Source organism: Prionailurus bengalensis, chromosome A2, assembly GCF_016509475.1.
Source record: "Prionailurus bengalensis isolate Pbe53 chromosome A2, Fcat_Pben_1.1_paternal_pri, whole genome shotgun sequence".
In the NCBI taxonomy this organism is placed as follows: domain Eukaryota; kingdom Metazoa; phylum Chordata; class Mammalia; order Carnivora; family Felidae; genus Prionailurus; species Prionailurus bengalensis.
The window spans coordinates 114,636,637-114,660,753 of record NC_057348.1 but is presented as its reverse complement, the minus strand read 5'-3'; the positions used below and the strand labels follow the sequence as shown (position 1 = coordinate 114,660,753).

At 34.6% G+C, this 24,117-nt stretch overlaps 1 protein-coding gene across 3 annotated transcripts in view; it reads left to right on the top strand.

Moving 5' to 3' along the window:
* FAM126A (family with sequence similarity 126 member A) overlaps nt 1-24,117 on the top strand; it is a 134,738-nt gene that overhangs the window by 47,482 nt on the left and 63,139 nt on the right. For all 3 annotated transcript variants that reach the window (XR_006298527.1, XM_043589074.1, XM_043589075.1), the window contains exons 2-7: nt 3,811-3,889; nt 10,901-11,002; nt 17,823-18,002; nt 19,114-19,194; nt 19,753-19,868; nt 20,292-20,387. Coding sequence is in view for 2 of the 3 variants with exons in the window: in XM_043589074.1 (XP_043445009.1) it covers nt 3,839-3,889; nt 10,901-11,002; nt 17,823-18,002; nt 19,114-19,194; nt 19,753-19,868; nt 20,292-20,387 (626 nt within the window). In the remaining variant the exon portion in view is untranslated. The remainder of the gene's footprint in view (nt 1-3,810; nt 3,890-10,900; nt 11,003-17,822; nt 18,003-19,113; nt 19,195-19,752; nt 19,869-20,291; nt 20,388-24,117) is intronic.

The window sequence follows — 24,117 nt, the reverse complement described above, 5'->3', positions numbered from 1 at the left end:
TTCATCTGTTCTGTGTCTTAAAGTCCTCATATGAGTGAAGTCACATGATTTTTGTCTTTCTCTGACTAATTTTGCTTAGCATAATACCCTGTAGTTCCATCCACGTAGTTGCAAATGGCAAGATTTCATTCTTTTTGATTGCCGAGTAATACTCCATTGTATATATATACCACACCTTTTTTATCCATTCATCCATCGATGGACATTGGGCTCTTTCCATACTTTCGCTATTGTTGATAGTGCTGCTATAAACATTGGAGTGCATGTGCCCCTTTGAAACAGCATACCTGTATCCCTTGGATAAATACCTAGTAGTGCAATTGCTGAATCATAGGGTAGTTCTATTTTTAGTTTTTTGAGGAACCTCCATACTGTTTTCCAGAGTGCATTATACTAACTTTTAACACAATCAATTAGTTTTGCCTGTTTTTGAAGTGTATGCAAATGTAGTTACAGAGCATGTACTCTTTCGTCTGCCTTCTTTTCCCCAACATTGTGACACTGATATAATTATAGTTTTCTTATTGTCATTGTTGTATAGAACTCCATGTGGTATATTTATCCATTCTACTCTTGATGAACATTTGGTTTGTTTCTAGTTTTTAACTGTTTACAAAAACTGCTGCTCTGAGAATTCCTAACTAAGCACATCTTTCAGAAAACGTATATCCACATTTCTCTAGGGTATATTTTTATGAGTGGAATTGTTGGTCTGTGGAAGATGCATGTGTTCAAGTTCAGAAGATATTGTCAAAGTTTTCCAAGATATTGTACCAATTTATATCCATACCAGCTCTTATGAATATTCTGTTTGCTCCATATCTTTTTTCAACACTTGGGATTTTTGTTTTTCATTCTAGCCACACTTGCAAGTGTGTGTGCGTGTGTGTGTGTGTGTGTGTGTGTGTGTGTGTGTGTGTAACACCTTTCATATGTTAGGTTTTTCATTTGGGTAACTGTTATGCTTGTTTTTCCTATTGGATTATCTGCCTTTTTCTTACTAGTTTGAGTTCTGTATATGAGACTTCTGTTAGATATATGAAATGCAAATATCATCTCCCACCCTTTGGCTTTGTCTTTTCATTCTCTTAGTGGTAACTTGATGAACAGAAGTTCTTCCCTTTCCCCCATCCCCAAACCCCACCAGCTTTATTGAAGTGTGATTGACAAGTAAAAGGTGTATGTATTTAAGGTATCAATATTTTGATATGCCACAATCAAGCTAATTAATATATCCATTACCTCACTTAGTTATCTTTGTGTGTGTGTGTGGTGAGAGCACTTAAGAGCTACTCTCTCAGCAAATTTCAAATATACATTTTCAACTGTAGTTACCATGCTGTATGTACATTAGATCCCCAGGACTTATCTTGTGACTGAAAATGTACATCTTTTGACCAACATCTCCCCACTGCCCCCACCTCCGTAGCCCCTGGATACCATCATTTTACTCTCTGTTAACTATGAGTTTGACTTTTTAAGCCTTTACATATAAGTGAAATATTGGAGTATTTATCTTTCTGTGCCTGATTTATTTCACCTAGCATAATGTCCTCCAGGTTCACCCATTTTGTCACAAATGGCAGGATTGCCTTTTTAAGGCTGAATAGTATTTCATTGTGCACTGCATTTTCTTTATTCATTCATTTGTTGACAAACAGAAGTTCTTAATTTAATGAAGTCCAATTTATTTTTTTAATTGCTTTATGAACAGTGCTTTTGTGCTTCTTGTTTAAGAAACCTTTGCCTACTCTAAGGTTATGAATGTATTCTCTTATGTTTTTCTCCAAATGCTTTTTGTTTTACCTTTTTCACTTAAATCTAAGATCCAACTGGAACTGATTTTTGCATGTGGTATGAACTACTAGGTCATGGTTCTCCATATGTATGTGTGTGTATATATATATATATATATATATATATATATATATGGAATGAAACAGGGTGGCCAGAAAAATATTATAATTATATAATATAACATATATATAATTATATAATTATATAATTATATAATATTATATATATTATATTATTTAATATATATATATTTTTTTCCTGGCCACCCTGTTTCATTCCATTGATTCTTTTTGGCCCTTTTGATAATACACACTGGCTTAACTACTATAATGTTTGTTAAATTTTCTAGTAAACCTTGATGTTTAGAAGTTCAAGTCCTGTAGCTCTGTTGTTCTTCAAGATTGCTTGAGTATTCTTGATAGTCAAATCCCTCTTGATTCCTTTCAACCTTTTAAAAATTAATTTTAACTAGGGAGTTGTTTTGAATTTTTGTAAAAATTTCACCTCCCCAATTCTCTGTAATTTGATGTAACATCGTTTTATTTGTGATAATTTTCTATCTTAATTTACTAAGTAAACAATGAATCAATACAAAAGAAAACATGTGTATTTAAATTTACTTTCCTTCATTTTGCTTCACAAATAAGTATAATGTAACAAGATAAAAATAAAAATGCAGAAATAAAATAAGGATAAGAGTATAATGTAAAACGACAGATAAGATTAATTCAGGCCTGCTTTTTTGTATACAGAGTTAGGGCAGAAACTGTAACTCCCATTTTATTAGAGTCAAAGCAAAGAGAATCAATTATGAGATTCACAGTATCCATATGTAGAAGCAAACCAGTTACCCTAAAGGAGAGTTTTTCCTAGTCGTAAAAACTGAAGATGTGAATTTTCTCCTTTTTTGGATTTTAAAGGTGATAACATGTGAGATAGCAGTGTTTTGGGTAACATTTGGGACACAATTCCAAAGCCCAATTTATCTGAATGGACAGTTCTATAAAATCAGTAATATGGTACAAATTTTGCGTAGTATTTAAAGCTTTATTGCCAGGTACTGTAATAAGTGCTTTTATTTGCATTTTTCATTTAATCATAACCCTTGACCGTAGGTGCTATGGTTATCTGTATTTCACAGATGAAAAAATTAAGGTAAATAACTTGCCTAAGGTTCTACTACAAATAAGTAATAGAATCAAGATTAAGTTTCGGGCAATTATACCTCTATTTCTACTACATGATTATGCTGATAAAAATTAAGTCTCATGCAGGATTTGTGCCTGAATTAGGGGTTTAGGAAATTCAGATAGAGCTAAGATTTTCTTCAAGAAACAGTTTCTAGGTCTACGTTCATATAGATGGGTGAAGAAAACAACATTGTATTTTCACAGCAATTTTGCTTGAGCTAAATTTGTTTTGCATGTTCTTTAGCTTCTTTTTTCCCCTTATTTTTACTTAACTAAATCCCAATCTGAATAACTATTGTTGAATGTGATCATTATCTTGAATATTATCACTTTTACTCTTGTTTTATGAGTATTAAGCTTTCAGGGAGCCAATTGGCTTGCCTAAATAGATCGTAAAGAATCAAAGTATAAGCAAATTAAATTACTAAACTGCTTTGTACAAAGTCAGTTTTGTAGCATGTCTTTTTATATTTTTGCAGTTTTAAATTATTTTCTGAAATTTTCTTAAGATGCATGATATTTTGGAATTATTTCATTGAAACTGGGGGAAAGTATTCAGTATGTTTTGCAGCTGGCATTCCTAAAGGCTGAATGAACATTGCAGAGCCAATTTAATTATGTTGTGATATTTATACTTTTGTTATAATTCTTGCATTTGAATACTTGTTTGTGCACATTGTTTTGAAGTGAGCCTACTAATTTATGTTTGAATCTGCCTTAATTTCACAAAGAAGTAACACAATTTTATAGGATTAGTTCTATTCATAGTAATCTAAAAATAAAATATATTACAAATTTTAACATTTTCTATGTTAACTTCCAGGTTGGAGGTCTAGAACAGATGTGGAAAGATGTTCACTTCAGAGAAAGGGGTTGTGGAGGAATGGTTGTCAGAGTTTAAGGTAATATTTACTGTCTCAATATAATAATTATACTCCAAAGAAGTTTTGTCTGGGGTTTAAATCACAGTGGCTTTTTAAAAAAACATTTTATTTTACTTTTTGTAATTTTTATTCTTTTTAATGACTGAAAGGCTAAATATCTATGGAAGCAGAAATATGTTCCAACAAATCTTAATAGGGAATTATTTATACATAGTAGTTTTTTCTAGGAAATCAATTCCTTTTTTTCTCCCAAGTGGTTAAAAGATTTTGTTTTCTCCTTTTCACAGCAACACCACAAAGAATGGTTAAAGTTTCTGATTATTAATGTTACCCTTTCTAACCACCATCAAAAATTCAATGTTTAAATGTTTCTCCCAGTTTAGAGGGCAAAGGGAGTGGGCATGATCAACAATGAGGAGAAGATGGAAAGATATTTGCCCACCTTTCTAACAATGGATTCCTCTCTAGCTGGTTAACTTTTGTTTTCTTGTCTTATGAAGTTTTCTCTATAATTGCTAAAATTGTGTTCTTTAACCAGTTAATTACCTTCTCCTTGTCCTCTGGGTCTTGTTACACATAATTACGTGAACTTCATGATCATGAACCAGAGGAATGAAGAGTTTTTAGTGCAACTATCAATTTTTTGTCTAGCCTAATGAGCCCACCACTTTCTGGGACAGATGTATTGTCTGACAAAGTCAGACTTAATTGGCTTGTTTCAGTGAAAGAGACTGCAACAGGCACTATATGGCCAACTTACCAAATAGAGGAAAAGACAAAATTATTATAGTATTTGGAGGAAGGGTGAAATTCAGATGAAAAATTAAAAAAAAAATTTTTTTTTAATGTTTATTTATTTTTGAGAGAGACAGAGAGAGGGAGAGAGCAGGAACAGGGGAGGAGCAGAGAGAGGGGAGACACAGAATCTGAAGCAGGCTCCAGGCTCTTAGCTGTCAGCACGGAGTCTGACACGCGGCTTGAACTCACAAACCATGAGATCGTGACCTGAGCTGAAGTCGGACACTTAACTGACTGAGCCACCCAGGGGCCCCTAGATGAAATATAAATGGAGTAGTATTTTGATGGGCTTAACACAAAGCAGAGCTGTGTGTAATGGAGTTAAAATCTGGTATGGACTTCAGAGTGGACCCAGGATCATGTTGTCTTGGAAACTACACAGTTAACATCCATGTGGAATGTTGTTTCAGAAACCCCTTATATGAAGCTCTGCACCTTGACTAGAAATCAAGCCTGCTTCTCTGTTTCAAGGTGACTTAGATCCTTCAGGAAAGAGTGGATGTTTCATTCTTACTGATATATGTTTAAACAGCAAAGTTTTTGGGGCGCCTGGGTGGCGCAGTCGGTTAAGCGTCCGACTTCAGCCAGGTCACGATCTCGCGGTCCGTGAGTTCGAGTCCCGCATCGGGCTCTGGGCTGATGGCCCGGAGCCTGGAGCCTGTTTCCGATTCTGTGTCTCCCTCTCTCTCTGCCCCTCCCCTGTTCATGCTCTGTCTCTCTCTGTCCCAAAAATAAATAAAAAACGTTGGAAAAAAAAAATTTAAGAAAGATGTGATCACAGAAGTAAGTCAACAGTCTATCTGACCAATGACTATGGATATGCCAACTTAAAAAAAAAATAAACAGCAAAGTTTTTGATATCTATGATTTTAGATAACAAGGCTTCTCAGTGAATAAGGATATAGCTAGTCACTCAAAAAAGGGAGGTTGTTATGACACTTTAGCTGCAGTGTGTTCTTGAGAGAAGTGGTGTTTCCTGTTAATTTTGCAGCTGGTCTTATCAGTCATTATTATCTCATCCTGACAAATGTCTGGGCAGATTTTTACTTTGTAATTTATTATAGTCATGAGTTGAGTATCCTTCTACAGATCCCCTAAATCATCATAACGTGAGGTAGAATCTTATAAAAGTGCACTGTATATAGTGCTTTCTACATATTTTAATAATTTGATTACATTTTGTATGTGCTTTTTTTCCCTGCATATGTTGTTTTTGTGAGTAAGTATTCAAGGTTTTAAGCTTTTTTTGCTTTGGGAGTATTTAATTTGGTTCATTATACCATGATTTTTTTTTTGACAGTTGATGGAAATTGTCAAATTTAAAAGTTGAATACTATTAAGGATTCTTATGTTTGATAATGAAGTCAAATTTGCAAAAGCAGATATAGCCAGTTAACCATTTTTTAATATGGAAGTTGTGGAAAGAGGGCCTGTTAAAGGATGGTATAGGGGAGGGGTCAACTGTTAAGGCAAGTAATTGAAAATCATGACTGATTCCTTACCTTCCTGCCTGTTTTTTTATTCCCTTCCCCTCCTGGCTTGGATACATAGCACCCTAGTGAGTGTAGCAGTGAAGAGTAAGGTAAAGGGGCAGTGCAGCAGTATGGGCAACACTATGCCCTAGTGCTTGAAGAAGTGGGTAGCTAGGGTGGAGGGTTGCAGAGGTGACATGTAGAAGACTCAACCAGAGGGGTTACATTGGTAGGTTGGTTACTCTGAGTAAATAAATAAATATATGGAGGATAATGGGAGTTAGGTTTCTCAGTGTCTGAGAAAGGAATTAGAAACATGGAATGGGGAATGGCAAGAAAGAACCTTAAGGTGTTAGATTGGAATTGTAAGAATCAGTATGACTCATGGATCTAAATATGTATGTGATATCATTATACATGTATATCCGTATGTAAATGCATACATATATTTCCCAGGTTTGTTCACTGGGAGGGCTGAAAAACAATGACAGTTACACCCCAGTAGTAATGAGTATACTATGTACCCAGATCTTATTTTCTAAGTACCATTTTCCACTAAAAGAAAGTAGGATGTGAATAAAGTATTATCTAAATAATATTTTATCTATATAGTATATTAGTGAGTAGTGCTATTTTATCAAAATTTTTATAAGTTTAATTCAAGGATAAAGAAACTTTTCCATTGGGAGGATGGGAGTAAAATCCTGGGCCCTATGAATTAAAAAGTAATTTAATTTAATTTTCTTCTAACCCCCAAGATTAAATTTACCCAATTTCCAGTCAATTTAACTCAGTAAATGTTTTAAATTATTGTCAAGTCTGTATTATAGCTAGTTAAGAAGACATTTTCTGTTTCTTGGTTAATTTGGTAAGCATTCCTGAAAATTATTTTGAATGTTATTCTGAATTGTGTTCATGTATGTTGAATTCAGCTCTGTTTATGTTTAATGAAGAGATTAAGGTTATCAGGCAAAATCAGCAGCATATTAAAGGTAATAAAAGGTAGAAAAGTACTTGAGAACGTATCTCTTAAAAGTATTTTGTCTTTTGAAATGATTTGTAATGTTAATTACATATTTTGGTTAAAATAAGAAAGGAAGTTTGGATGTGCACATATATATATAGAGAGAGAGAGAGAGGGAGAGGGAGAGGGAGAGGGAGAGGGAGAGGGAGAGGGAGAGGCAAAGAGAGAGGGAGAGAATGAGAGGGAAAAGGAGGGGGGTATTGAGGGAGAGAAGGGGTTGGAGGAGAAAGCCTTTGCTTGGTTGTTGAATTTAATAACCATGGTACTATTAAAGCTAAGATCATCAGACTGATAAAGTAGTACAAAGCGCATTGGGCTGAGAAGTCAGAAACCGTTTGATCTAATCATAATTATTCTGCTGTGTGGTTTTATGATGTTGGAAAAATCACATAACTTTTTTGGGTTTCAATATCCTCATCAGAAAAAGTGAGTGGGTGGTCTGTGAAGATGATTTTAGTTTTACATTGTTCCATGGTCACAGTTTGAACTCCCAACCTAACTTCATTCACTATGCTCTCAAATGCACAAAGACAACACAATTTGTTGTGTGAAAAAAAAATTTTTTTTTGCCTTTGGAAAAACTTTTCAGTATATACTCTAGCTATAGGCCCTCATTAGTATTCTCTTTATATACCAACAAAGTGATTCGATTTGAGACTTCATTATTTTAATATTTTCTGAATCATTCAGTTTTTATCTTTTCAAAGATTGATTTGTAAAGTATTAACTTTCAGAATGTATTGTGTTTTCCTTAATGCTATGTGTAGATTTATCTAGCAGAATTCTAGATTGCTAATTTTTCAATTTTCTGGTAGTCACTGAATCTCAAAATCTAGTCTTATGTGTACTGTTGTTGAACAGAGTTGTTTTATTTATTGGCTCTCCATCCATCTGTCTATCTTCATTAATTCTCTTCTACCCAACCCATATCACCTCCTTACGTTTTTAAAAAGCCATCTGCCAAATGATACTTTAGTATGAAGCATCTGTCTTCTTCAACTTTTGCCAAGACTAATTTCCCATTACTTTTTTTTTTTTTTTTTTTTTTTTTTTGTCTTCTGACAAAAATTCTGCCTTCTGAAAAGTGAGAAAACTTAGCTGGTATTTAAGAAGGCCGGTACCTTTGAACTAGTACAGTGCAAGAAAATTCAAAGGTTTGCTATAGTAGTACTTAAGTCCACTAGGCATGGTTAGATCTTAAGTTTTTCAAAACACTGTTTATAAACACAGAAATTATATTTTCTCCCCTTCTATAGACAAAAGTAGCTTTTCCCACATTCACAAAATGAAATAACGACAGACTTGTGCACTAAGTTTTAGAAGACACTTCCTCTCATTTAGCAGCACAGTGTCCTGGGTCCAGGATATTTTCTGGAGTTTGTCTCTTCAGAGAAGAGCTATCCTTTTGTCTTTGGCTGTTTCACAGACAATGTTTTATTTCATGAAGGTTAATTGGTACATAAATTGAAAATTATAATGAACATTTTTAATGAATGTTCCAGTTTTAGCCTAAATAGTATATGTAACATTATAATAATCTTTCTATTTACTAATCATTTTTAAAATTTATATTTCAATTCACTCCATTTTAGACTTTATAGTTAGACATACATGTCTATATAATAGTGTATTTTATATATATAGTTCAGGTTCATTTCCATTCAGGGGGTTAGAAATCTGTTATTTATAGGGATGCCTGGGTGGCTCATTCGTTTAAGCATCTGACTTCTGCTCAGGTCAGGATCTCATGGTTAATGGGTTCAGCCCCACACTTGGCTCTGCGCTGACAGTTCAGAGCCTGGAGCCTACTTTGGATTCTGTGTCTCCCTCTTTCTCTGCCCTCCCCCGCTCACACTCTGTCTCTCTCAAAAATGAATAAACATATTAAAAAAACTTAAAAAAAAAAAGAAATCTGTTGTTTATTTGACCGTTACTCCCTTTTATATAAATTCCCCTAGTGTAAGGTTACTCTTGATCAAATAACGGAAATGGAATGTTGCCTGGAGATCTTTTGTTACTTGCTTTTGAAATATTGAAGAATGCCCTAATCTCCTCTTTATGTAAGCAATTGCAGTGAAACTTTCTTTTTTTACTCTGGAGAATGGTGGAAGGTTTCCAGACAGTTCATATTTACTTACTGTTCTGGTAAACAAAACTATCTTATTGAATTAAAAAAAGAATCTATTCATTTATATATCTTCAGATGTAATGTGACCTATTTTTAAAGAATCTACTGAAGTGTAAATAGTGGCAGTGTTTATTCTCATTTTGTTCATCTATACTAAATCCCTTCAGCGGAGGTTTGAGTATGAGGCCTTGTGCTGAGTGCTGTGGATGGAGAGATAATAAGATAGTTTTTGCCCTTAAGGAACTCATGGTAAAGTAAAAATGAATCATATATCCTTAGTACAAACATTTATGCTGTTTAATTTTCAGTGTCTGTTTATGCACATGTACATGTATATGCACTAATCATAACTTTTAAATTATTAAATACTAGGAGATGGGACAAATAAGAAATAGTATATACCGTGGAATGACTATTAGCAATATCCTGAGACACTGTATCTACTGCAAGATTAACATTTGTTGACTGATTAATTGAGGTAATTTGCATGAGAAAAAATAATGACTTGGAGACAGATATTAAGGAAGAGGTATACTCTAGAAGGGTAGGTTTTTGTCATTTGTTATAATGAAGTGTTTTTTGTTTTGTTTTGTTTTTTTCAGATTTCCCTAGTACTTTTACCCCAAACCGTCTGATACTGGAGTTTGATCTCTTCCCATTCCTCTCTGGTCATGGTGTCTTTTCTGAATGGGTGGTACTGGCAAGCTGTAATTAGTTGTCCATATTTTATTTTATTTTTATTTATTTTTTTTAATGTTTTTATTTATTTTTGAGACAGAGAGACAGAGTGTGAGCAGGGGAGGGGCAGAGAGAGAGGGAGACACAGAATCCCAAGCAGGCTCCGGGACCTGAGCTTGTCAGCACATAGCCCGACGCGGGGCTCAAATCCACGGACTGCGAGATCATGACCTGAGCCGAAGTCGGACGCTTAACTGACTGAGCCACCCAGGCGCCCCTAGTTATCCATATTTTAAATGGCATTATGAAAATTAGTTTGCTGGTAGTATGGCTATCTTTTTCACCAGTTCTGAGAAGTCTAAAATTTGCCCCCAACTCTGTTAATTGAACAGCCTTATCTAAGTTAACAGTCACCATATATAACTCAGGAGTTACTTTGGTAGATAATCTTTGGCTTTAAGGTTTGAAACATTAGATCCATATACAACATGTTTATTAAGAGGTAGGATCAATACCACTAATGAGATTTTGAATTTGTATGATACTACAAAAAATATATCTCTAGCTTTACATATGTTTTGTATTCTCATTTCTAACCCCAAACTGTTCAATCAAAGATGAAGTGTTAATGTTAATTTTTATCCTTGTTGATGACAAGAAAATTAAATATGTTTTTTGTTGAGATATATTTCACATAACATAAAATTCATTGTTTTAGGCTGAAAATATAGTGGTTTTTAGTATAGTCACAATGTTATGCAACTAACACCAGCATCTAATTCCACCACCGCAAAAGGAAATCCCATACCTGTCAGTCACTCCAAATCTCCCCCACCCCCCAACCTCTGGTAACAAGTAATGTACTTTCTATTTATGGATTTGCCTATTATGGATATTTCATAAAAATAATTTTTTTTAAATTTGTTTAGACACTACCAGAAACATCTTTATCAAATTATGCCACAAATTTGAAAGACAAGAGTTCTTTAGTTTCATCTCTGTATAAAGTTATCCAGGAGCCACAAAGTGAGGTAAGTACTCTTGTAGTTTATTGTGCTTGTAGTATTCAATTGATTGATTTTTAATTTTTTATTGTGAAATATCACATATATATAAAAGAATTAGAAAAAGTATATGTTTAAAGAACTTTAATATATATTATGGATTGTTTATCTGATTACATTTGGGAAGTGGTGTAGAGGGGATGAGAGTAGAATACTGTATTTTCAAAAAAATGGTTGAATAATAAAAAAAAAGAACTATAATAAAATGAACTTCACTGTACCATCCCCTAGGCCAAGAAGTAGATTATTACTATATTCTAAAAGCCATCTCTGAACATGTTCCTCCTCTTCTCTTCTCTTTCTATCTATCTATCTATCTATCTATCTATCTATCTATCTGTCTTGCTAGAGGTAGCCTAGAAAGTCAGCGTCATTATATGTCTTTGTTCATTCAGCAAATATTTGTATGCTCACTATAAACCAGCTTTAATGCTAGGCAATAGAAAATCAAAGAGTAGTAACGCATGGTCTTTATCTTGAAAGAGGAAAAGGAGAGAAAATAAGTAAATACATGCTTTCAAGGGAATGCTTAGATGCACATGCATAAGTTTTCCAGATATGTAATGTGAAAGGACATTCTAAGCTGTTGGAATAGTATATGGAGGGCTGAGAAAATGCAAAACACTCAAGGAATGGCAAGCAGTTTTGTCTGGCTGATGTTTCTCTGTGCTTCCTTCTTTTCTCTTGCCCCCACCCCCTGCCCCCACTTCCTTCTCTTTTTTTAGAAAGAAAATTTAGTTTGAAGGTGATAAAATGATTTATACTTCAGATTCTGGTGCTTGTAAATCCCACTATTCATAATAGAATAGAAAAGGATTGGAAGTAGTGTGGACAATAAAAGGCATGGCAAATAGCAAATAGGCTAATGCAATAGTAAACAAGAGAATAAGACTGGTACTGAACTGAAGCTGTAAAGATTGGTTTAGGTCGTAACCATGGTGAGCCTTGAACTCCATCATAAGCAATTTAGACTTTTGTACTGAAGGTATGACTTGATCAGATTATTGTTTCAGGAAGGTGGCTATGTGGAGGATAGATAGGAGAATGGAAAAATTGAAAGCAAGACTAGGGTACTAGGATAATAGCCTAGGAGGAAGCTATTAAGAATGGAAAGAGGTGGAATAGAGGGGAGGGATACGAGGAATGTAATTTTTTTTGTACACAAGTTTGGTAGATGACATGGCAGCTCTGACACCACTAGTCTTATTACTTGATGGTAAAATAACTTATACCCTGGAGTCCAGTCCTGTGTGGATCTATGTGCCTTTTGGATTAACCTTCCAAAACTAGAGCCTGTTGTTATTTGGGTAGTTAACGTCTTCAGGAAGGAGGTCTGGAAATCCCAGCTTCTACTGATTATGCTATAAAGTGCATCACGACTGTTATGTGCAAAAGACAAGACTGGGGTGAAATTGACAAACCCCAAACTTGACCTGGAAAAACTGAATAGAATAATCACATTTTGCTTGTTCTTTCCTTTTCGCCAAAGCTCTTTAATTTGTATAACATGTATAGGTAGCTTGTTTTCTTGAAGGGTTTTAGTTTTCAAAGTATTTTGGTGGATGCTATTTTAAGGTTTTCCATGTGTAAGAATTATTTCACCAAACAGAGTAAGTATAGGTATAGCTTTATTTTTTTAATAAATGAAATCTTGTTTCTAATTTACTGCTTTATATTTTGAAATTACCCTGTGATGAAGGTTGATTTAACCAGGCTATGTTGGATATAGTTTGTAAGGTAAATTTCTGATAGACTAGTTTGGTTCATAGCATTTCTTTTATTCAAAGTAAATACAACTCTTATGGTTCAGAGCAGTATTTCTCAAAGTATTTGTGGTGAAGGACCAGTTTTTAAAAAAAATTTCAGTCTGTTGCAGACTAATAAGTGTACCTAGTGCACATGATTAACATGAAACTCACATCATATGTGAGGTACCACATAAATTTGATAACCCCTAACTGATCTATACTATATCCTGTTAAGTAAGTTTGCTGATCACCAACTTGGATGGTGAAACAATATCAAGTTGCTATAAAAGTCTCTTAATGTTTCCTCTCAATTTCTGTATTTACATTGTTTCCTCTCAATTACTGATAACATTTGTGGCTGGTCTTCAGTCCATGGGCCATGCTTTTAGAATCACTAATTTAGGAGATTTTGCATTTAAGTTTGTTTTATGTTTTTAGCCAGATTTATGTGGTGAAGATAGTGTGTATTCTGTATTCTTAAAACCCAACTCAATCTTAAAAAAATATATTTAGAAGGGCTTCTAAAATATAACAGTGTAATCTATTTGAACATCATAACCCTCCTTTTTCTCTTTAGAATATTTTGTATCCTAATTTGGAAATATTCCCAAAATGTTGATATCATTCATTGTCTTTTGGCATTTTTGAAATTTGGAACATTGGTTTGGGTGTTATTTGAAGTTTAGCAAATTTGGTATTTGGATTTTAGTAATAGTACTTTTTCATTATTTAGTTTAATTCATTAAGTATTTTTTTGAACTCATAAATGTTCCAGAAATCACTTAGAAATGTAGCAGTGAACAAAATGGACTAAATTCTTTTTTTTTAAGTTTATTTATTTTGAGAGAAAGAGAGAGAGAGAGAGAGAGAGAGAGAGAGAGAGAGAGAGAAAACACATGCACAAGTGGGGGAGGGGCAGAGAGAGAGGGAGAGAGAGAATCCCAAACAGACCTTGCATTGTCAGCTCAGAGTCCAACGCAGGGCAGGGTCCATTCCCCTGCAATGTGAGATCATGACCTGAGCTGAGATCAAGAGTCCTATGCTTAACCAACTAAGCCACCCAGGTGCCCCAAAATAGACTAAGTTCTTGACCTTCTGCATCAGAACTTTTAGGTGAGATAGACGTTATGCAAATACCTAAATGTATAATACAGTGTCAATTAGTGATAAAATTATGAAGATAAAGTGGAGTAGGTAAAGTATGTGTTGAGACTCAGGAGCTCTTGGTTGAATCAGGTCTGAATGAATTAGGTGGAGAACATAAAAACTAGGGGCAAGTATTTTCCAGGAGAGGGAATAGTAAATGCAAAGACCCTGAGATAGGAATATGTGTTATATTCAACAAATTGTAGAAGCAGTTTATGGGTACAATGCAGTTTGCTTGACTGGTGTATGTATGTATCTAATCTATCTATTTCTTTAAAGTGGGCTTGAACTCAGCAACACTGAGATCAAGACCTGAGCTGAGGTCAAGAGTCAGACACTTAACCGACTGAGCCACCCAGGAGCCCCTTGACTGATCCTTTTAATTGCTGTAACTTTAAGAAAGGCATAGGGGCGCCTGGATGGCTCAGTCAGTTAAGCGTCCGACTTCAACTCAGGTCACGATCTCACGGTCCCTGAGTTTGAGCCCCGCATCGGGCTCTGGGCTGAGGGCTCAGAGCCTGGAGCCTGCTTCGGATTCTGTGTCTCCCTCTCTCTCTGCCTCTCCCCTGTTCATGCTCTCTCTCTGTCTCAAAAATAAATAAACGTTAAAAAAAAAAAAGGCATATGATTAGAGGCTAACAGAGCTCAAGTCTGTTATGAAGCCAGCTATTTTTTGAGTCACATAAAGTCTGGTGTTCTAGGCATAGGGAGCCCAGAGTATGGAGAGATCAGTTCAGTGGCTATTGGCACCTGAATAGTGGTGTCCTTCCAACTTCTATATTTTTTCCTACCTATGTGCCTCATTAATAGTTCAATGTAAAAAAATGTGCAAGATTTTCTTGTAAATATACCCAAACTTAACTCTTTCCTAACTTCTATCCCTGCTTTAGTCATTCAAAGGCATTTTTTTTTAGTATTTAAAATAAATGTTTACTTATTTTGAGAGAGAGGGAGGGGGAGCACAGGCATGAGCGGAGGAGAGGCAGAGAGAGAGAGAGGGAGAGAGAGGGGGAGAGAGAGAGAGGGAGAGAGGGAGAGAGAGAGAGAGAGAGAGAGAGTCCCAAGCAGACTGTGCTGTCAGCTCAGAACCCAATGTGGGGCTCAGTCCCACCAACTGTGAGATCATGACCTGAGCTGAAATCAAGAGTCAGATGCTTAACCTACTGAGCCACCCAGAGGCATTTTTATGTCACATTTCTATTACCATTAGAAATGTCTCTTAGGAGGGACTCCTGGGTGGTTCAGTCAGTTAAGCATATGACTCTTGATCTCAGCTCAGGTCTTGATCTCAGGGTCATGAGTTCAAGCCACGTGTTATGGCTCCACACTGGGTATGGAACCTACAAGAAAGAAAGAAAGAAAGAAAGGAAGGAAGGAAGGAAGGAAGGAAGGAAGGAAGGAAGGAAGGAAGAAAATCTCTCTTAGGATACAGACTTCTTATCTAAAAATAGATTTTTGTAAAAATTTCATTTGTAACTTGTTTTAGAATTCAGAATATATTTTAGAATGGTAACAAGGTTAAGATTAGATTCTCATTAGATCCGTAAAAAGCCCATTTAACACCTGAAAATATACTTGAGGTACAGTTCTTTCTTAGTACTACTGTAAAATCCACCCACCAAAAAGAACAATATATCCATGAGAAAATACATACAAAAATTCGAACCAAACACTAGTAACATAGCATGTTCTAATGCTCCATTACTTGTCTCAAATATATTCAAGTTAGATAAGCCAAATACTACCTATATTTCATACATTATGTATCTTTCTATTCTTTTCTGATATTTTTCAGGTATGTTTGTAAAGGAGTCAAAAAGTGTTGGCTGCAGTTCTGAGCTTTGTGAGCTGCATAATTTTGGTCATATTAGATGGCCTCTTTGTCTCAATTTCCATGTAGAAAGTATGGATAATGATATTCTACCTTACAATGTTGTGGGAATTGAATAGATTCAAGTGCTTTGAAAGTGCTTTGCAAGTTATAAAACATTGCACAGATAATTGGTATTTCTCGCTCTCTTGGTTTGATATACGTAATTTCATTTAATCTCATTGCAGTATCATAATTTCTCCACCCCATTGAATCTGTCTTCATTTGGTTATGCTTTCATAAAGCAAAAGCCCTTTTAATTTTGGATTTTAAATTGGTTGTAAGGTCTTTGGAGGGTGTTCTGATTAAAATTTAATTATGTGTTTATGCAGATTATTGAATAAATTTTTAACATAAGATTTTATAATTTTGCAGATACTTGTTAGATTATATCAATTGATTTAACCAAAACACTCCTAGGTATTTAGAGATGACAGATGTTCTACAATAATACAAGATTATTGACACTGGCCCACAAAGAAATTTTAAAAACTCCCCCCTGAAAGCTAAACATCTCCCTACCAGTTTTTCTTTTTGCCTGCTACCCCAACCCAATTATTCCAAATTTCTACCTTGAAAACTTCTCTAGCTATGTATGAGTAGGGTTACTTTGCCTCTAACCTTCCAGTTTCCTGTTACCCTTGTCATACCACAGAGGACACCTGTTGCCCTCTAACAACCATTTTGAGAGTGAAAAAAATTACTCCTTAACTGTCAGAAGTTAGATAATTTTTCAGCAGGAAAGACTAGTTTGACTTAATGTTCATTAAAGTATAAATTTTGCTATACCTTATTATAAGTAATACTGACTTTAATTATACACAGTATACATTACATATTTAGCATATTTGAAATCATAACATCTACTGTAAATTAGTTTCTGTTTATTATAATTACTGGAAGTAGAAAATCAGTTTAGTAAATTGACTTAAATCTATTGCCTAAGTTAGCAAAATGAATGAACTATAGTCCATTGAAAATATAATAGCTTGATGCTTTGAAAAATCAGTATCCTGTGACATATTCATGACTTGTGTGTGATCATTGTATATGCTTTCAGGTAATACTTACATATGAGTCACTTATGTTAACTTTCTGATTAAAAAAATGTCTATGATATAGATACAGTCAGCTCTATTGACTGGGTAATGCTGGCATGTGGTGGGAGAGGAATAGGTTATAAATAACTTTAAATCATGTTTCAAACAAAATGGCAGCAATGTTTAGATTATCCAGGGGCAATTAACCATGGTTACAATAGGGATCTAGATTTAGGGGTGCAGTAATTATTCAGCTACTCCACACACATAGCTGTTGTATGCTGCCTAATTATAAGCTCAGGAGAGTGATGTGATGATAACTACCTAGGATTCCCATTTCAATTTCTCCATCCCAGTAGCCAATCATGTATATATTGGCATGTTTTATCAGAAAGTAGGATATTAAGGATATTAAGGAAGAAACTTCTTATAGCCTAGCTATTTAAAAAAAAAATTTTTTTTTTACATTTATTTATTTTTGAGAAACAGAGTGAGACAGAGCGTGAGCAGGGGAGGGGCAAAGAGAGAGAGAGGGAGACACAGAATCTGAAGCAGCTCCAGGCTCTGAGCAAGCGGTCAGCACAGAGCCTGATGCGGGGCTCGAACCCACGAACTGTGAGATCATGACCTGAGTCAAAGTCGGACGCTCAACCGACTGAGCCACCCCGGAGCCCTAGCCTAGCTATTTTAATAAGTTAAAAAGATATGGTTTAAATACCAATACTACTTTAGAGTTATAGGATATTTAAAAGTTTATTAAGTGCTTTCAAATATGTTTATTTTGAACTGTTTGACCTTCCACTAGAAGTAAACTTTCAAAGGTTTGCTAAATAGCTTAACAGTGAATAGTTTTGCTTCCAAAAAAATGAAAACATTTATATATTTCAGTAATTACCAACAAGGAAAAACCATTTATATTTCATATGTCAGTGTCTATTCAAATGCAGTGGAACCCTTGAATTAACACTTGGTCTTTTTTCCAGTTGCTAGAACCCGTCTGTCACCAGCTCTTTGAATTCTATCGCAGTGGAGAAGAGCAGTTGCTTCGATTTACACTGCAATTTCTTCCAGAATTGATTTGGTGCTACCTTGCAGTCTCAGCCAGCAGAAATGTGCATAGCAGTGGATGTATCGAAGCTCTTCTTCTAGGGGTTTACAATTTGGTTTGTATTTAATGTAGTTAACAAGTGTTTGCCAAAAGCAGATCTATAACTGTTATAGCAAACGTGAAGACATAATAGCAACTACTTTTCATTTTAGTGAAGCTAGTATTTGTTTTTCATACATCAAATGACTCCTATCTCATTCTCCTAAAAATAACTTTATTGAGGTTGAAGGCTATACAGGCATACATATAACTATGTAAATATATTTTTTGGAGTTGATTGAAGACTGAAAATCAGACCATTTCAGTTCTTTTATAGAGGTATCTCAAAATATCAGTGTTGAATTTTTAAAAAAATTTTTTTAACGTTTATTTATTTTTGAGACAGAGAGAGAGACAGAGCATGAACGGGGGAGGGGCAGAGAGAGAGGGAGACACAGAATCGGAAGCAGGCTCCAGGCTCTGGGCCATCAGCCCAGAGCCCGACGCAGGGCTCGAACTCACGGACCGTGAGATCGTGACCTGAGCTGAAGGCGGACGCTTAACCGACTGAGCCACCCAGGTGCCCCGAATTTTTTTAAACTTAAAATCTATTGTCTATAAATTGTCTGTTAGTGACCTTCACAAAAAGCTTGGGAAAAAAGATCTAGTCTAATATGTGCCACTAACAATTTCATAAAATCTGGACAATCGCCAGAGTTCAAACCATTGATTTAATATATAGTTTGCATTACTCTTTGTTTATTAATCAATATGATATTCTACATATTTAAGATTTGTACTTTCTTAAAAAGAAATTTAAGGGCCTTTTCTTGACGTATTTCATAACTATGTTAATGGATTTAGAAAATGTGACTTTTTACATGAGAAAAATCAGTGATTATTAAGACACTACATATCTCTACTTCAGCCTTCCTTAAAACTGTGTTCCTTATGTCTTTCTTGTACCTTGTATCTTTCTTTACTTATATCTTACTTGTATCTTAAAAAGGAAGGTTAACTCCTGTTGTTTATAAATAATTGATCATTGATTGTCTTAGGTTATGATTTTAGTCAACTTTAAAATTCCTTTCCTCTCAGATCTTTTTTTTTCAGACTAACAGTTTAAAGTTAGCTCTTAAACTTATGTGTAAAAAATAAATATTTTAAGTGTTTTTTCACTTTTATAGGAAATAGTTGACAAACAGGGACATAGCAAAGTATTGAGTTTTACGATTCCGTCTTTATCCAAACCATCTGTATATCATGAAGTAAGTAATATTTTATCAAAGTAAATTTTTTAGTTCTAAGATTTGAAGGTGTTATAAATTAGGGTCTGGTTATTGAGGCAAAAAAAAAAAAAAAAAAGATTGATTTATTAGTACCTTAAAAAGTGTAAAACACCACACAAAGTATTTACTATACCCAAAGTGAAATGAGAACTCAGTATCATAAAGCTTTAAAATCTGATTATAAGAAAGCTCTCAAAAATAATCATTTTGAAGTATTTTCTCTTCTGATCAATAAAACTAGTCTAATATTTTTGTGTGTGGCAGTTGTGTATTTCTGGGGTAGAATTTTTTAATTAAGTTTTTATTTTAATTCACCAGTGGTGAGGTAGACTTTTTGAAAGTAAATTATTTTATTTCTATTTGTGGTTTGTATTTTAATTATTTGTGAAATATTTGAGCAGAAAATTTAGTATGCAGTTGGAATATTTTTAAGACATATGATGTTTGTGGCCATCATTCTTAGTGGTGCATATATTCTTAATATCACATTTTCAACAGAATGGCTTTTTTTTCTTTATTCAAACGTCTCTCCTTTAGCCTTCCAGCATTGGGTCCATGGCTCTGACTGAGAGTGCGCTATCCCAGCATGGTTTGTCGAAAGTTGTGTACAGTGGACCTCACCCCCAAAGGGAGATGCTGACAGCACAGAATAGGTATACTGTGGAGACATAACCTGCTATTCTAATCCACCACACTGGTTTTTAAAAAATTATTTCAGTAGATTTATAGGTAATCTTTAATGAGTTGTATGTAACAGGTTTTGTTGTTGTTGTTGTTGTTGTTGTTGTTGTTGTTTTAAATATTGGGTCATTTTATACAAGGGAAAAACATGCTTTCCTAATTTGTTATTTTGTACTTGGATTCGGATGTCATCTGGAACACTGAAATTTTGAGATCATTTTCAGATGACTGTTACTTGGGAAGTCTTTTTTCTTTTTAGTTTTGTATTGTTACTGGTATAATTATATTGTATAAGTCTGTTCTGTAATATAGTATTTTTCCCCAATGCCTGCTAAATTATGATTGACTTCTTGGAATTCTAAAGATTTATAAATATTCTTTTGGTTTATCTTTAGGTTTGAAGTATTGACATTCCTTTTGTTGTGTTACAATGCTGCCTTAACCTATATGCCCAGTGTTTCTCTTCAATCATTGTGTCAGATTTGTTCAAGGTAAATAAAAATTCAAATGTTTTTAATATTCAAATATATGAATCTAGGATTGCTAGTTTGTTACATATCTAACTTATTTTTGTTTTGTTTAATCATTTGTTTAAAACATTCGAGAAGTTAATATGAAGCTTAGCCTAGTCAACACATAGAAAGCTCCCTATAAATGAAGTTCCAAAAAACATAACGAAGAGGGTAAAGCTGAATAACATTTCAATGGAATATTTAATCAGGTATTATTCTATATAATTAAAAGGATGCAACTGTTACGACCTTTTGATTTTTGACATGTGGCTGGTTTCTGTTTTGTTTGTTACTTTGTTTTTATTAATTTTATTGTGCTCTGATTTGGTGTCAAGAAATAAGTAAGAGATACTAGTTTTTAAACTCTCCTTGTTAAAAAAAAAATAGTTGAGCCAAGAGGTTGCTTAAATAAATTATGACAGTCCTTAGGTAGACTATACAAACATTTAAAAATTCCTATTTAAAGGTATTTAATGACAGTATATAGGGTATCATTCCAGCATTGACTGAATATGACCAGAATATTAATAATACTTATATCTAATTGGTAGAATTATGGTTTGTTTTCATCTTTTCTGTGTGATTTGTTTTGTCATTCTTTAAATTTTCTATGGTGAACATATTACCTTTTTAAAAAAGAAAACAAGAGAAAACAGAGAAAATGCCTTTGGAAATTCAAGTAATAAGGGAAAATATGGACTTAAGAAACTTGTAGAATAATTTAGATTTGGGGAACTTATTTAGAAGATATAACTTTGGGGGGCACCTGGGTGGCTCAGTCAGTTAAGTGTCCGACTTTGGCTCAGGTCATGATCTCACAGTTTGTGAGTTTGAGCCCCGCATCAGGCTCTGTGCTGACAGCCCGGAGCCTGGAGCCTGTTTCAGATTCTGTGTCTCCTCTCTCTGTCCCTCCCCTACTTGTGCTCTGTTTCTCTCTGTCTATCAAAAAAAAATAAATGTATAAAAAAATTTTTTTTAAATAAAAAAAAGAAGACATGACTTTGGAAAGTTAGTAAGAGGGAGGGTATATAGAGCAATACTTAGAAATCAAAACAAAACAAAACAAAAAAAAAACAAAAAAGCATAAATTGATACTGAATAGGATAGGAAATAGGGATAGGACCAGAATAGGATAGGACCAGAGGGAGAAAGGAAGTAACAAGGCATGGAACTTATTAGAGAAGATAGAGAAGTGGAGAATCTTTCAGATAATTCCTGAATTGGAATTTGGTTATGTTTCCCAGACCTTAGAAGATGGCACCAATGTGCCATCCCTCCCATTTACTGAAGCTTTCTAATGTTTCTTATTTTAAATCCTTTAAAGAGAGAGGTATATAGAGTTTTGAATTTCACAGATCTGTAAAATTTCAAAAAGTTAGAGTGGGTGGGATATCTGTATAGCATTGCCAACTTTTTATTTTGCCAAGTCAGTATCTTATGAATTTCTACCATTCTAGTAATGTTTTGTTAACATTATTTAACAAAAGGGAGACAATTTGAACATCAAAAGAAGTGGGGAGAGTGGAAGTGAGGGACAACAATTTATAAATTAAACATAGGATGTGTAACTTTTCTTGTTTCTCATTTCACTATGATCCAGTGAAAACTTTGTAATGGACTAAAATGAATGTGAGGACCAGCCCTTCAGAAACATTTATTTAAGGGGTAACTTGATGTAGCAACTTTTACCTGTAGAACTTAAAACACACTATAAAGCCCAAGTATACTCTAAAGCAGTGTCTTAGATGGTAGGACCCAGGAATAATGTTCTAAAACATTTGAAGCTCTAATATTCTAATACAGACAGATAATACAACCTCCTAAATAAGAATGACTATTGATGTTTTCTTGAAACCACTGATGGAAATGTCAGGAAAGAACATATATCACTGGTTTCTGTCCTGTGTGACTCCTATGGACTGCCCTATAATATAATTACTTTCACATTTTTGGTAGAAAATTGCTAAGATACCAATTTTAACTAACCAGGGAACTGTGTAATCCTTCAAAAGCACAAGTAATATCTGGTTTTAAAAACAAGGAGAAATACAGATTAAAAACTAGCTGTAGGATTTTGGCCAAGATTTTAGTAGAGACACATTAGATTAATTCTATGCCACCAAAGAAAAATTGAAAAAAGGAGATCTTTGTACGAATGTTCACCAGCTGGAAGAGAATGAGGGAGGAAAGAAGTCTAAATAATCCAAAAGACTTAAGCTACTTAAGTAATGCTAACTCTTAAGCCACAGAAGATATATAAGAGGAACTCTATCAAATTTGTCATACATGTCTTTTTTAGTTTGCTTTTGTTTTTTTAGATTCCCTATTCCTGTGTTCTCAATGGTTTAAAATCTAGTTATTAATTTCTCGTAACTCCTGACTTCCTGAATCGTTTATCAAGTATTCTGATTAAGATATTTTGTACATTTTTGGGGCGCCTGGGTGGCGCAGTCGGTTGAGCGTCCGACTTCAGCCAGGTCACGATCTCGCGGTCTGTGAGTTCAAGCCCCGCATCAGGCTCTGGGCTGATGGCTCGGAGCCTGGAGCCTGTTTCCGATTCTGTGTCTCCCTCTCTCTGCCCCTCCCCCGTTCATGCTCTGCCTCTCTCTGTCCCAAAAATAAATAAAACTTTGAAAAAAAAAATTATAAAAAAAAAAAAAAAGATATTTTGTACATTTTTAAGACTAATAGAAAAGAATTAGAAAACACTTGTATCCGATCAAGCAAAGCCTAGTCCATGTCTATGGAAAGAAAATTGATTACAGCACTGTGATGGCAAGTAAGTTATAAATGGTTATGATAGTGAAAGAACAGGAGCTTCCTGATGATATTGGTCCTAGTATCACACTATTGCTAATCCAGCCCTTTTGGCCACGTGGCAGTTGTTTTAGATTGCTACTCAGTTTGTTTGTTGATGATAACTATGCCAAAATGATTGCGTTATCTAGGAGGAAGGATACAACCAGAAAAATTTCATGGAACATTTGAGCTAGATTCAGTGACAAATGTATCCCATTCTTTCCTTAACCTTCTGATTGTAATGAATTATGGAAGTAATTAAAACAATCTTGGTTGCTTCCCACCCTCCACCCATACATACATATCCCTTCTAGGGGACCACTGGTTGAGTGTCCAACTCTTGATTTTGGCTCAGGTAATGATCCTAGGGTCGTGGGATCAAGCCCTTGCTGGATTCCAAGCTCAGTGTGGCACCTGCTTGAGTTTCTCTCTCTCTCTCTCTCTCTCTCTCTCTCTCTCTCTCTCTCTCTTTCTCTCTCTCTCTCTCTCTCTCTCTCTCTCTCTCTCTTTCTCTCTCTCTCTGTCTCCTTTAGCCCCTCTCTCTCACTCATGCTTTCTCTCTAAAAAAAAAAAAATAGTAATAATAATTAAAAAAAAAAAAAGAAAATTTGCAAATCCATTCTACTCAGCAAAAATGTTTGGTTGCTATAAGCTTTGCTTTCCTGATTCAGACTTAAGGCCAACTTGATAGCCTGTATTTTCCTCCTGTGCAGTGTGTATGGACTACTTGAAGAAGAGACCTGAAAAGAGGCAAGAACTAGACTGAATGAGTTTTAGTCAAATTTTTATTTTCACTAATACTAAACATTATATATGGCCCTCCTAAAAGGACTATAACCACCAATACTGCAAATGAGTTTTGTTAGTATATACCCAAATCCTCTAAATTGTGGGAAATAAGTTTCTTTTT